At 44.3% G+C, this 15,974-nt stretch overlaps 1 protein-coding gene across 1 annotated transcript; it reads left to right on the top strand.

The window, feature by feature from the left end:
• The first annotated feature begins 330 nt into the window (after nt 1-330).
• LOC106568732 (BMP/retinoic acid-inducible neural-specific protein 3) lies at nt 331-15,745 on the top strand. The gene is made up of 8 exons (XM_014139324.2): nt 331-1,118; nt 1,436-1,731; nt 5,823-6,016; nt 6,511-6,728; nt 9,925-10,030; nt 10,404-10,640; nt 11,436-11,658; nt 13,855-15,745. Exons 2-8 carry the CDS (start codon nt 1,481-1,483, stop codon nt 15,026-15,028), a joined length of 2,403 nt encoding a protein of 800 aa, XP_013994799.1. The 5' UTR covers nt 331-1,118; nt 1,436-1,480; the 3' UTR covers nt 15,029-15,745.
• The last annotated feature ends 229 nt before the right edge of the window (nt 15,746-15,974 follow it).

Genomic DNA, 15,974 nt, shown 5'->3' with positions numbered 1-15,974 from the left:
TGCTCCACACCTGTCTCCACCATCACCGAAATGACATATCGATTGCATCATTAATGAAATAAATCCTGAGCCAAAACTCATTTGAACTATAGCACGGTGCCAATCAGGGACCTACTACCAAGTTTGATGTTGTTTCGTTTTTGGTAGGCTTCCATACTGGTTGGAAGATATCAATAAATACCTAGCCATTGCTCATTGATTATATGCAATTATACTACACTAATATCTGTTGAAAAAGATCAAGACATTGTTATGTAGAAATGACCAATCTGTCAACATGCATATAACACATTTACAGCCTAAGGTCAGGCTGTTCATCATTGTGATTAGTAGATGCAGTACCAGGAGCTGTGTAGCCTTGTTGTCATTCCAATCATCATCATCATCATCATTGCCATCTTCATCAAAATTGAAATTGCTGTGGCTGCTAGAGCAGTTGAGCTCACAATCATCAAATTCCAAATGAAATACATGAACGTGCATTGTGAACAACGTTTCGTTTGTCTAGAACGGAGATCTCTCCAATCTGCTCCCCCCTCCATCATTCACACAACTGATACTGAAAGAGGGAGGCAGCAACTGCCTGAGCTTAGGAGAATTGAACTCCGATAACGAATGATCAGGCTACTTGTGCACACGATTTAGGAATTTTAGGGGTTACAAATGAAATTAGCAAGTGTTAAATTAAAATAAAGAAGTTGAAAAAACGCGTATTCAATTCACTAATTGTGAATTATTGTATTTGACCGCAATTTTTACTCACTTGTTTGAGGCGGACGCCCAGAGTTCTTCCCTTCTGTTTTGAGGCTGAAGTTGTTGCGCCAGGCAAATGTGAGATCCACCTGCAATCTACAGAGGAGCCTTCCAATATATGGATGTATGTGCTCTGGAATATAAAGTGGTTTATTTTCAGAAGGCTGGGAAAAAAAACGTTTTTTTCTCCCCATGTTTGGTATTTCAGCCTCGCATCAATTCTAACACGGGCAGTTGAGCGAATTTATTTCATATTTTGACCACACGGAAAATGAAAATACCTTTTATCAGGGCTCGTGCAACCTCGAGATCTCTTTGATTCATTAAACATAAACATATTTGATCTCCACACTTTCAGAAATCAGGTAAGGACCCAAGCATATTATTTTACAATATAAGGACTATCTATTAACAAGTTGTATGCAACCGTAAGTATGACGTGGAAATGCACGGGAAATTGCATAGGAATGTTAATGTTGATTTATGTACTTGTTTATTACGTTTTTCATATTGAATTTATCACAGCTCTCCTTTTCAATTTTTAATATATCAAATATCTCAGTGTAGTACAATTTCATGCAATATCATATACAGTACAATATTAAAGCTTATAAAATGTCGCAATTAAAGTAGGCTAACATTCCCCAATTCGCAAATTCCCCCAAATGGGTTGTCCCCCCAGGACACAGGCAAAGTTTGGAGAGGATGAGGAGTCGCTGGGTGAAGCATGAGCTGCCAGGGTATCGGTCTTAGACAGGTGCCTGTGCTGCTCTTATGGGAGGGGGTCGCTCTGGGCCTGTTCTGCTGCTGGACCTGGGCTGGGGTTGCTGCCGCCGCGGCCGGACCCAGTGATGGCGGTAGTGCTGGGCCCATGGGCTGGCTGCTGTCGGACAAAGGGCCCTTCCACAATTCCCTGGAGTTCACAGAGTCTGTGGAGAGACACCAGCAGGGCTACACCACCAGATACAAGATCTACAGGTAATCTCTCTCTCCGTATCTATCTTTGCTTTCTCTTCTCTCTCTCCCTCCATCTTCATCTGTCCCCCTGCCCCCACCCCTCTTTCGCCCTCTACTGTAGCTCTACACAAGTAAGCTATTCTGTGGCACATCTCCCTCTCTGAACAGCACTTCACTCCTATAGTACGTGATTCTCAACTCTTAGAGCATGAACCAGAGTGGAGAGTGTAAACGACTCTTAGACGGCATATAAGCGGTCTGAATACTTTCTGAATGAACTGTATGCTATAATTCAGTCCTCACATTGAATGCACTGTATATTAGCGTCTCAACTGCATACATTCACCAAGGACATGCAAATCCAAGTGGCGTCAACACAGACATCAACACGAACATAAGTACACATACACTGGTTGTCCGCCAAAATTCGCATTGATGGGTATGGTGTCTGCAGAACTAGTGCAACTTGAAATTGAGGTCATGTGTTACACTGTGCTCTTAACATTATATTAACTTTTGCGTTGGTGGTACTTGGTTGAATACACTCTCCGCTCTGGTTCATGCTCTGTATCAGAAAGGATACAGACTGCTTTAGAAAAGCAGTATCGTCTGAAACATTCCTAAATGGCCTGGAATAAATGGAAGGTGAAGTGGGCGTTCTTTTACATTTTTCATTTTTGTATTTTGAAGGTGAAGTGTTTGTACTGCTCAAACTTCCAAGGAACCATATATGATCATTGGCAAGTATAGGATGATGCTGGCCTTGTGCCACTGCAATTCACAATATCATGACATTACTATAATTAACAAAAATATAAACGCAACATGTAAAGTGTTGGTCCCATATTTCATGAGCTGAAATTAAAGATCCCCAAAATGTTCCATATGCACAAAAAGCTTATTTCTCTGGTCCACTATGGCTCAATACTTGTTCACAATCTTGTGGTAAGCTAGATAAAGGAGACTTTCTATTGGATCTGAGAATGCTATAGTCTTCTCTGAGAGCACACAGAGTCCCATCACCCATCTCCCGGAACAGCTCCGACTGATTTTAATTCTCTCTAGAGGATGGAGAAAAAGCAACATGGTATCCATTCAATTGAGATGAAGCCCCCGCTTTGAAACGTCCTCTGTTTGGATTGGAATATAATCATAGCGACGTAACCATGTGGATTAACATCGAATTCAGTTACAAGTGATTAAACCGACAGACCGCTGGTGTCCGTTTTTCCTCTCGACCGCCTCTCCATTTTCCCCGGGGGGGCCTTCCCGTTTCTCCACATTTGATTACACATGGCTCTGGGTCTTGAACAGGAAGCTGTCAGACTATTATCCACCAGTGTAGCGTTAGCGTAGTATCCCTGCTTCCAATCCATAAGTGCTGACTGGTGAATAAGACCGCAGGCTAACGCTGGGGTGCGATCTATAGTGCCCATCAAGTGACAACCGGAGAGGCACTGCAGTCTCCCTCTCGTTACGATGATTGGATGTAATGACATTCTCCACACCGGCCTTATTCCTCAATTATTTCTCTGCCGATCGTTACTCGTGGCAGTGATTTGATTGCCTCCCATGAGGATGGAGCAGTAGGAGTCTTGACAGTAGAGACTGGAGAGAGAATTGCGTCTTAAGAATGCTAGAGTTTGCATGTCCCCAATGGGATGACTGTGTAATTAACACTTGAGGTCGATGTGACACGTGTCAGTACACTCTGTATGTAGCGAGTAATGGTCATCACAAACAGTTAATGGTGAATCACAAGGGCTTTGTGATATAAAATGGTGAACATGCAGTGCATTCGGAAAGTGTTCAGAGCCTTTCCCTTTTCCACATTTTGTTGCGTTACACTCTTATTCTCAAATTGATTAATTTACATTTACATTTCCTCATTAAATCTACATACTATACCCCATAATGATAAAGTGAAAACAGGTTAGAAATTGTATTTGCAAATGTATTAAAAATAAAAACAGGAATACCTTATTTACATAAGTATTCAGACCCTTTGCTATGAGACTCGAAATGTAGCTCAGATGCATCCTGTTTCCAGTGATCATCCTTGAGATGTTTCTACAACTTGATTGGAGTCCACCTGTGGTAAATTCATTTGGACATGATTTGGAAAGGCACACACCTGTCTATATAAGGTCCCACAGTTGACAGTGCATGTCAGAGCAAAAACCAAGCCATGAGGTCAAAGGAATTGTCCGTAGCGCTCCGAGACAGGATTGTGTCAAGGCACAGATCTGGGGAAGGGTACCAAAAATGTTCTGCAGCATTGAAGGTCCCCAAGAACACAGTGGCCTCTATTATTCTTAAATGGAAGAAGTGTGGAACCACCAAGACTCTTCCTAGAGCTGGTCGTCCGGCCAAACTTAGCAATCGGGGGAGAAGGGCCTTGGTCAGGGAGGTGACCAAGAACCTGATGGTTACTCTGACAGAGCTCCAGAGTTCCTTTGTGGAGATGGGAGAACCTTCCAGAAGGACAACCATCTCTGCAGTACTCCACCAATCAGGCCTTTATGGTTGAGTGGCCAAATGGAAGCCACTCCTCAGTAAAATGCACATGACAGCCCACTTGGAGTTCGCCAAAAGGTAGCTAAAGGACTCTCAGACCATGAGAAACCAGATTCTCTGGTCTGATGAAAGCAAGATTGAACTCTTTGGCCTGAATGCCAAGTGTCACGTCTGGAGGAACCCTGGCACCATCCCTACGGTGAAGCATGGTGGTGGCAGCATCATACTGTGGGGATGCTTTTCAGCGGTAGAGACTGGGAGACTAGTCAGGATTGAGGAAAAGATGAACGGAGCAAAGTACAGAGAGATCCTTGATGAAAACCTGCTCCAGAGCGTTCAGACTGCGGCGAAGGTTCACCTTCCAATAGGACAACGACACTAAGTACACAACCAAGACAACTCAGGAGTCTCTGAATGTCCTTGAGTGGCCCAGCTAGAGCCCGGACTTGAACCTGATCGAACAACTCTGGAGACACCTGAAAATAGCTGTGCAGCAACGCTCCCCATCCAACCTGACAGAGCTTGTGAGGATCTGCAGAGAAGAATGGGATAAACTCTCCAAATACAGTTGTGCCAAGCTTGTATCGTCATACCCAAGAAGACTCAAGGCTGTAATCGCTGCCAAAGGTGCTTCAACAAAATACAGAGTAAAGGGTCTGAATACTTATGTTAATGTGATATTTCAGTTTTAGGTTTGCAAACATTTCTAAAAAACATTTTTTTCTTTGTCCTTGTGGAGTATTGTGTGTAGATTGAGGGGGGGGAACGATTTAATCCATTTTATAATAAGGCTGTAACGTAACAAAATGTGGAAAAAGTAAAGGGGTCTGAATACTTTCCGAATGCACTGTATTTGGTTTGCTATGGATGCCCCAAGTGCTCATACTCAAAGCATTTCTATGGTTTCCTGAAAGGTTTCTAATTGCGTTCTAAATGGCTCAAAGTCTTAAGATGTTTCACGGTCACTCAAGTCTGGTTCAGGATAAGTTGTGGTACATGGTTACCCATGCTTATAGGGACGCTGCACTGGTTTATGGGCCCTCTGGCATATAGTAGTTCATGGTCACATTGACAATTTATAGCACTTGTTATGCATTCATAGTGCTGCATTGGACTCCCATAAGGACTCATGCTACAGTAGCAGTATGGTACTGTGGAGATCACCTAAGCAAAGACATTGCCCAACTGAGGTTTCTTTCCATCGCAACAGCTAGCTTGAAGCTACAAAGAAATAAGGCAATGGCGCAATAACTAACACAATTGCAAGATAAGGTCCTACTGTCACAAACACCTCTACAGACCTGTGAACATATGTGGCTTGAGAGTGACCTACTGTCTATTAGCCAGTGGCAGTCTGTCAGAACAAACGTGGCGGAGTCTGAGTAAGAGAGATACTGCATGTATCTGTCTGCAAATGTTGTGTCTGTTTGCATTGGGGTTTATCTGTGAATGAATTCCACAATTACATTCGAACTGAATGTTCTCAGCAGCCTATTTAGTTTAATGTGATATTTTCACAAAGTTAAAGCTCCTTCCCCAAATCAAGAACTCAATCAACTATTGTATGAAGCATTTTATTGTGATGTTGTTTACAGGGAGTTTGGCCGATGGAAGGTCAACAGCCTGGCGGTGGAGTGGCGTGACAACAGTGGCGGCCTGGCTCCGCCCCTCGACCCTGACTTCATGCACACGATCAGGCAGCTTGGGCGGCGGCCCACACTCCGCAGGATCACTGAGAAAATCATCAAGAAGTACGGGACTCACCTCCTACTGTCCGCCACGCTGGGAGGTACAGTAAAGGGGTGCTCCGAATGTTGGTTCCTACTTGACCCGCATTATAGCAGTATTGTTCCCTGGGAAATGTCTTAGACTAAAAATAAGTGTGTTTTTGCAGAGGGAATTTTGTATAACTCTCATGTCAAAACCTACTCTTCTCAGTGTCTGAGATATATTCAGTAACTTAGATACAACAGATTCTTCTGCAGAATCCGTTGATTCCAAACGTAACTTGGAAATGATACAGTTTGGATGTGATGTATACATATATATTATGTGCATAAAGAGCTTCATACACTTAAGCAGAGAGCTCAGTTCAGTATGATTGTTGAACTGGGATGAGATTAAACATAGATCACGTGTTCTGCCCATTACCGTTCTTCAACACAGTCATTGAATAATTGGAACCTCCCTGAAGGAGAGATGGGAGATAATTACCATTGATTAACGTCTCTGGCTCAGCCGCTCAGTCTCCCATTTCCTCATTTCCTGTTGCTTTGTAATCAGGGGAGGAGTCCTTGACGATATTTGTGGATAAGAGGAAGCTAAGCCGCGACCCGGAACCAGGGGCTGGAGCTGAGGGCAGCAGACACAACGGTACGGGGGCCATGGCAGGGGCGGTGACCCTGGAGGCCCTTCACCAGCTGGCTGCCTCCTACTTCACCGACAGGGAGAGCACTCTGCGCCGGCTCCACCACCTCCAGATTGCCTCCACTGCCATCAGGGTAAGAGGCCCTCGACTGCCCTCTGCCTCTGGGCATACGGAGTTGAAGTTAGATGCGAATAGGTTACTATATGCAATATAGGTTGCTACAGAATAGGTTACTATATGCAATATAGGTTGCTACAGAATAGGTTACTATATGCAATATAGGTTGCTACAGAATAGGTTACTATATGCAATATAGGTTACTACAGAATAGGTTACTATATGCAATATAGGTTACTACAGAATAGGTTACTATATGCAATATAGGTCACTACAGAATAGGTTACTATATACAGTATAGGAGGTCAAACTGTTAAACCTGTGCTGCTGTGGGGACTTTTATTATAATTTTTTCTATGTTTCTGTGGGGGGGGGGGCAAGTGGATAGGCTGCTGGCAACATTTTATTGTTGATAATTTATTTATGTGAAATAGTCTAAGTGTAGCGTGTTGATTTTCCTTATTGTCGGACTCCCGCTGTGCAGATTCAGTATGTAAGAGTTGTAGCATAGTCTATCTCAAGATGAAACTGCTGAGAATCAGGCTGTACCCACGTGTTTCAATTATATATTCAAGGAATGGACAGGATTCTGTCGGTAAAGAATGTGTACCCATAACAAGAAAATATACACATCACATCAAATATCCACCACCATATTTTGCAGTAGGTATGGTAGTCTGTTCTGCTTATGCATCCTTATTTCGACACCAAACCCACCACTGGTGTGCATGGCCAAAGAGCTCTGTTTTCATGTCATCTGACCAAAGCACCAGTTCCAATCCAAGTGCCAATGGTGTTTAGCAAACTCCAGACGTTTACATTTGTTGGATGACATGAAAATAAAGCCTCTTTGGCCACTCGTTGGTGGGTTTGGTGTCGAAATAAGGATGTATAAGCAGAAAGGAACCCCATCCCTACTGTAAAATACGGTGGTAGAGCTTTGATGTTATGGAGCGGTTTTGCTTGTACTGATCCTGGGGCCCTTGTTAAGGTCAACGGCATCATGAACTTTACCCAGTACCAGGACATTTTAGCTATAAACCTGGTTGCCTCTGCTAGGAGGCTGAAACTTGGCCCCATGTGGATCTTCCAAGCGCACAACAAAATCGACAAAGAAATGGTTAATTGTCCACAAAATCAACATTTTGCGATGGCCAAGGGTTGATGTTCTTCTTTAATGAGTACACTACTGGAACACACATGCACTATATATACAAAAGTATGTGGAGACCTCTTCAAAATAGTATATTTGGCTATTTCAGCCACACTCATTGCTGACAGGTGTATAAAATCGAGCACACAGCCATGCAATCCCCATAGACAAACATTGGCATTAGAATGGCCTTACTGAAGAGCTCATTGACTTTCAACGTGACACCATCATAGGACGCCACATTTCCAACAAGTCAGTTGGTCAAATTTCTGTCCTGCTAGAGCTGTGCCGGTTAACTGTAAGTGCTGTTATTGTGAAGGGGAAACGTCTAGGAGCAACAACATTTCCGCCGCAAAGTGGTAGGCCACACAAGCTCACAGAACGGGACTGAGTGCTGAAGTGCGTAGCGCGTAATAATCGTCTGTCCACGGTTGCAACACTCGCTACCGAGTTCCAAACTGCCTCTGGAAGCAACATCAGCACAATAACTGTTTGTCAGGAGCGTCATGGAATGGGTTTCCAAGGCCGAGCAGCCACACACAAGCCTAAGATCATCATACGCAATGCCAAGCGTCGGCTGGAGTGGTGTTAAGCTCGCCGCCATTGGACTCTGGAGCAGTGGAAGCATGTTCTCTGAAGTGCTTCATCATGCTTCACCATATTGCAGTCCGACGGACGTATCTCGGTTTGGTGGAAGCCAGGAGAACGCTACCTGCTCCAATGCATAGTGCCAACTGTAAAGTTTGGTGGAGGAATAATGGTCTGGGGCTGTTTTTCATGGTTCGGGCTAGGCCCCTTAGTTCCAGTGGAGGGAAATCTTAACTCTACAGCATACAATGAAATTCTCTATGATTCTGTGCTTCCAACTTCGTGGCAACAGTTTGGGGAAGGCCCTTTCCTTTTTCAGCATGACAATTCCCCCGTGCACAAAGCAAGGTCCACACAGAAATGGTTTGTTAAGATCGGTGTGGAAGAACTTGACTGGCCTGCACAGAGCCCTGACCTCAACCCCTTCGAGCACCTTTGGGAGGAATTGGAAAGCCGACTGTGAGCCTAATCGGCCAACATCAGGGCCGACCTCACTACTGCTCATGTGGCTGAATGGAAGCAAGTCCCCGTAGCAATGTTCCAACATCTAGTGGAAAGCCTTCCCGGAAGAGTGAAGGCTGTTATAACAGCAGAGGGGGGACCAACTCCATATTCATGCCCATGATTTTGGAATGAGATGTTCGACGAGCAGGTGTCCACATACTTTTGGTTATGTAGTGTACTATTCATTCAGATTCGGGGGGTTTTCTGTGAGCTCAAGGCGCACATCGCACAGCTTCTCTAGAGATAAATCAGGACCTCTAAACTGTGCGATGTACTAGGGAGTGGTAATTAACTACAATGACCATAATCCATTGCGCATCTACTTGTCCGGTCTGTGTTTCTTTTTTGTCTGCTGTGGAAGAGGCAGAAGAATGCACAATCGTGAGGGGATATAGAGCGCAGCTGTTGCTTCGCGAGGTATCTCTGGCTGTAAAACTGCACATTTTTCTCTCCATCCCATGCCAAAATGATTAGAATTGCATGAAATGAACTTTAAAACGTATATTTGTTCTCTTCGCTGTCATGAGGGGGGCTGCTAAAGTGTTTTGCTCGCAAGGGGGTGGGGGTGTTTGAGGGGGTGTAATTCTGCAGTCATAAAAGTATGCCTTATTTACGTTGAAGAACAAAAAAAATGTGATTTTGTCAGACAGCAGCTCTATAGAGATGATATGATGACTTGGAATGAAAATAATACTACCACTACCATCATGGGGCTTTTATTATTATTGTTTTATTATTATTAAATTGTTGTTACAGCATTCAACCAAAATAATCAAAACCGATATCAAAAACCATGATTCTTTTTTAAATCATTGAACCGAAACCGAACTGACCTCAAAAAGCACTAATCGTTCAGAACTCATTCAGATCCACAGAATGTGTTTAGATGTTTGATGCAGGAAACAAAACATGGGTAAATTAATGAACATTCAACATTGACAGTTCATTTGTTACCTTTCCTCCCCAGGTGACTGAGACCAGGACGGGCCCGCTTGGATGCAGTAACTATGACAACCTTGACTCTATCAGCTCAGTACTGGTCCACAGTCCAGAAAACAAGATCCAGTTACAAGGTACTTCTGAAACTAGATCTACAGACAAAATGTCAACAGGTGTATCACTCTGGAAGAACATTAATGAATCAGGTGTGGCTTTCATGGTTTACTCGTTTATTCCCAACAAGTTAGAGGGACTACTGTACAATAACTTACTACAGCTGCCTCTATATGGGGTGCATCCTTAAGGAGGTCCAATGCAGCAAATACAGGGGATAGTAGTTCCTATCCGGAATCGAATTGGCTCTCGAGGCTAACCCACAAGGAACGTATTCATACCCCTGGATGACTGTAATTGGTAAATCCTCTAAAGAAATGTAGCTGCAGTGCCTGCTTGTTGTTGTCTTCTTACACCCCAAAACACTTACCCACGTCTCACTTGCCTCCCCAGGACTCCAGGTAATTCTACCAGCCTACCTGCGGAGCCGCTTCGTCCAGGCAGCCCTCAGCTACATCGGCTGTAACTCGGAGGGCCAGTTTGTTTGCAGGGCCAGTGACTGCTGGTGCCAGTGCAGCCCGGACTTCCCACAGTGCAACTGTCCACAGACGGACCTCCAGGCCCTGGAGAACAACCTACTGCGCCTCAGGGAGACTTGGACACTGGCCAACCAGGAGTTTGTGGAATCAGGTGTTTACTGGAGTTAGTTGAATATGCAACAGTCCAATGTACTTGGTGATGAGCGACAATTGAGTAGGCTGGGTGCCAGTATGTTTCTGCTTTAGCCAGCTTGTCGATGACTTGCAACAATCTAGTGTTGAATGTAGGGAGTCAGGTCTTCAGGCTCACATTCAATAAGCATTCATATGTGTGGGAATAATAAAAATCCCCATTGTCCAATTTTTCATTGCGATATGGTCGTGGAGAAGGGTGCATACTAGTTTAAAACCTTCACATAACAAAAGTGTCTCGATGTATTTCTCACTCCTTTGAAAGACCTCTGAAATACCATTGTTTCAACAAAAACCTTGATATAATAGGTTAACACGGCGATTTAAATGGGCTTGCTTCGATACTGTAAACAGCTGGAAGTGTATTTTTGCACCCACTCCAAGTTACTCACCATCTGATAAATTACCAGTTTAATGACCGAGGTTGGATAACCATCCCTCACTACTCCAGATTACAGACAGGTGGTTAATAAAATATGATACATTTTTGCTCCAATTAAATAATGTCAGTCCTGTTCTCTAGCAAGTCATAAACAATAGGAACAACCTGAATCAGTACCTCTGAGCACACTGTTGTGCTGTTGTTTATTTCTACTCGGCTTTGTTTGCTTTTCTGGGACATAGAAAAACACTGGGAACAGACAGGTTTTTACCACATTCTTATTATTACCCAATGGCTCATGCTCCTCCCCGCCGAGAAAATAAAACTTCACTTATTCATGTTTTTTTTCTTCTTATTTTGGTTTTATTCCAGAGGAGTTCCAAAGCTTTGTTGGAAGGTTGCCAACCCATTACGCCGTGAACACATCTGTCGTGGAGCACTTGTGGAGGATGGATGGGGGTCTGCTCCAACGCTATAGGCAGCTGGAGACCACGAGCGGCCTGCTCCTCGACAAAGCACGTCGCGCCGCTAACAAGCTCTTCAGTCTTAGCAAGAGATGCCGCCATCAGCCCAGAATAGTGCTGCAGAGGGAGAGGTACAGAGTATTTTTAGGGGGTCCGTTCAACCCGAGGTCCCCCCCCTAAAATTCCTTGTCTTGTATTTATGCAACTGATTTATGCACTGTACGAGAAAGAAATGTACTTTTGGGAAACAAAAGCTGAGAAGTTTTGAAAGGAGACAAGAAGTGCTGACGGTAGAAATTGAGTCTCACCTGGGAAAACCCGAATTAAGGATAGTTGGACGACCGGCAGTCGCTTATTGCAGTACAATTAGAACCGTTTCTACTTTCTTGTCCGAAGTATCTAAGACCACAGTGCTCAGGAGTTGTGTTAGGCCTAAATACTAGGTCACAATAAGTCTTCGGATAATGTGGGATGTCCACACTCAGAAAGGAGTATGAAGAACAAACGTTTTGACATTCAAACGTTTGCGCTTTGATCATGCCTCTTCTAAAGTAACGAATTACATGCAATCACTTTTAATGAATGTTAACTGCCAAAACTACAGTCTGAAGTACATTCAATTTAGAATTTGGATAGCCTGGTCCCAGAACTCTTTGTGCTTACTGGGGCTGGCAAAATAGCATAAACAGATCTGGGACCATGCTACTGTACCTCTAAAAATACTGATTCTGAGTAAACGGCATTCCCTGTGGCTCAGTTGGTAGAGCATGGTGTGTGCAACACCAGGGTTGTGGGTTTGATTCCCACGGGGGGCCAGTACAAAAAAATATAAAAAATACATGAAATGTACGCATTCACTACTGTAAGTCGCTCTGGATAAGAGCATCTGCTAAATGACTAAAAATATAAACTATAAATGGTTTTAGCACTGTGACTACTGTGGTTTCCTGGTTCAGCCCTATGCCCTGTACCTGGCCCACCTGTTATTAGTTACTCCAGCTTTCCAGAGCAGCTCTCCTTTTATCATAACTTCCTCTCTCCTGACCGCTCTGTTTTGATAGCCATTCTTTGTATAGGAAATTAACTAAATGGCACAATACATCAGTTCTACTGCCATAGGCAAGCTCTGCTTCCTCAATCCACAATCCAATTACACTGCTTTATCACACCTCGCTGGTAGTAAAGGGGGATTTGATGGAGGTGCAGAATTATTAAACTTGTACATTTTTTGCATGTGTTCCCATGAAACCTCAGAATCCCATATTATTTTTTTCTTTAATAGCTCTGTAATTGTACTGAGTTGTTAGTATATGCCGTATTCATACATTGAACAAAAAAGTGTGTGTGTGTATGTGTGTGTGTGTGTGTGTGTTCGTGTGGCTCTCTCCATCGCCACCCACCTGCCTACTCAGGGGGAATTCACGACTAGATGAACATGTTCATTTTGGTCTGATTTGGCTTGCATTGCAACAGCTGAGCCTACGGGAGCAGAAACGGGGCTTCTGATCTGCCTATCCCACTCAATTTACGATATTATTGCTGTTAATGTGCAGTATGAATCCTGCTGTGTCTGATGAGATGTTTTTCACATACAGTCAGGTCAAAAATGATTGGCACCCTTGATAAAGATTAGCAAACAAGACTGGATAAAATAAATACTGAGCTATATTGTTTGCTCCAATTTGAAAATGTTTATACTAATACAATTGCTCTGAGAAAGATTTTGTTTAACAAGTAATATTATTTTGCGCAAAAAGATAAGGGTTAAAAAATGATTGGCACCCCTGTTTTCAATACCTTTCAAAACCTCACCTTGCGAGGAAAATGTCACTGAGCCTTTTTCTAAACACATCGGGAGGGATCTAGACCATTCCTCCATACAGAATCTTTCCAGTTCTTTGATATCCTTTGTCTGCGCTTATGGACTGCCCTCTTCAATTCAACCCACAGGTTTTAAGTCCTGAGATTGAGATTGTGATTTTTGTGGCCAATTAACCATTTCTTTGTGGATATTGATGTGTGTTTGGGATTATTGTTTCACTGGAAGATCCAGTTGTAACCAAGTTTCAGCCTCTGTCCTGGTACTGGGTAAAGTTCCCTTTTTTTTTGCATACAAATATTATTTATTTTATACAGGTTTTTTTTGCTCATCTTTATAAAGGATCCCAATAATTTTAGACCTGACTGGATCTCATGGACAGAAAACAAGAAAATGGACTAACAAAAGTGACCAAAACAAAAGAAAACGTACATTTACTAAGAAATCAAAATGTAAAGTGACTAAGAAGTTACCCTCATCTACAGTATGTTCTATCCTCTGTCCTCAGACCCCTTCGCTACTGGCTGAGCTACATCCTGTCCCTTCTGTACTGCAGTGAGAACGACCACATCGGCCTGTACTCTGTGGAGACCCGCAGCTGCTCCTGCCCCTACCACCACCCCCCCTGCCAGGGCCCCATCCCCTGCTCAGTAGGAGAGGGCCCCCGCTGCACCTCCTGTTCCTCTGAGAACCGCACGCGCTGCTCCAGCTGCAACCCGGGCTTTACCCTGGGCCAGGGGCTGTGCCGGCCCGCCGTGCCTGACCCCACGGACCCCTACCTGGGCTTGGAGAGCGACCGCGACCTCCAGGACCTGGAGCTGTGCTACCTGCTCCAGCACCGGGACCCGCGCATCACCTTGCACGGCATCTTCGTCAGCAACGACATTCGCCTCAACGCCTGGTTTGACCCGTCGTGGCGGAAGAGGATGCTGCTGACCTTGAAGAGCAACCGCTACAAGTCCAACCGTGTGCACATGCTCCTGGGGGTGGCGCTCCAGGTGTGCCTGACCAAGAACAGCTCGCTGGAGCCTGCGCTGTCCATGTTCGTCAACCCATTCGGGGGCAGCCACTCGGAGAGCTGGACCATGCCCATCGGCCAGCATGGCTACCCCGACTGGGAGCGGACCAAGCTGGATATCCCCCTGGACTGCTACAACTGGACCTTGACGCTGGGCAACCGGTGGAAGAGCTTTTTCGAGACAGTGCATTTCTACCTGAGGAGCCGCATTAGGGACTCAGTGCCAGGATTGGCTCCGGGGCCAGAGGTTAGGGGACACAGGAACGCTAGTACAGTGTCCCTGGAATCACCGGAGGGCACCGTGGAACCAATGGTGGCATCTTCATCCCAGAGCATGGGCTACATGAAGATCAACAGCATGCAGCTGTTTGGATACAGCATGCACTTTGACCCGGACACCATCCAGGACCTGATCTTGCAGCTGGACTACCCGTACACTCAGGGATCCCAGGACTCGGCCCTGCTGCAGCTGGTGGAGATCCGCTACAGGGTCAACCGACTCTCTCCTCCAGGGGCTCAACCAATGGACCTGTTCTCATGTCTGCTCCGTCACAGACTGAAACTGTCCAGCTCTGAAGTGACCAGAATACTGGCTTCCTTACAGGCTTTCAGTGTCAGACAACCAAACTCTGTGGAGTACGAAGCAACCAAACTATGTAGTTAATAATGAGCGGTGGGCAGGGCCAATGTGATGTTTTTTGTATTAACCCAATCAGAGAAAATGTCAGCCACATAGCTTATAGATTTTGTCCAATGGGTCCATTTGTGTCGGTGTACACTGTTCATGGCTTTAGTTGTATGTAAGTGTCATTAAATGTGATGTTTTTAATCACTCAAATTAATCAAATTGCTTAGATTTATGTACTTTTATGAATTTTAGGAAACAAACCATCAATTGGTTATTACATTGATACTAACATGCACCCTACTGGAGCATATGTATCAATCCAATGAATCTGCTGAGGGAAGGGGAGTGAGACGCTGCATATGGGCTGTGCTTGTACTGACCATCTGAAGCTGCAGAATACATTGTCTCACAGTGTCTCGATTCTCCAATGGGGAGGGAAGGCATCCTTGGCACAGATTACCAAGCATATAGTGGGGACATTGAGAGTAGTAGCCTCCTACTCTGTACCTGGCCGACATTCACATTTACTGTGATGGATGAGGGAGGGAAGCAGAGAGACATGCAAAGCATCAAACACAGGCTAGGTATCAATGGCCATGATCAGAGATACAGTTGAAGTCGGAAGTTTACATACACCTTAGCCAAATACATTTAAACTAAGTTTTTCACAATTCCTGACATTTAATCCTAGTAAAGATTCCCCGTCTTAGGTCAGTTAGGATCACCACTTTATTTTAAGAATGTGAAATGTCAGAATAATAGTAGAGAGAATGATTTATTTCAGCTTTTATTTCTTTCATCACATTCCCAGTGGGTCAGAAGTTTACATACACTCAATTAGTATTTGGTAGCATTGCCTTTAAATTGTTTAACTTGGGTCAAACGTTTCAGGTAGCCTTTCACAAGCTTTCCACAATAAGTTGGGTGAATTTTGGCCCATTCCTCCTGACAGAGCTGGTATAACTGAGTCAGGTTTGTAGGC

This window comes from Salmo salar, chromosome ssa14, assembly GCF_905237065.1.
Source record: "Salmo salar chromosome ssa14, Ssal_v3.1, whole genome shotgun sequence".
Lineage (NCBI taxonomy): Eukaryota > Metazoa > Chordata > Actinopteri > Salmoniformes > Salmonidae > Salmo > Salmo salar.
Note: the sequence above shows the minus strand (reverse complement) of the source record. Positions and strands in the feature narration are given on the sequence as shown.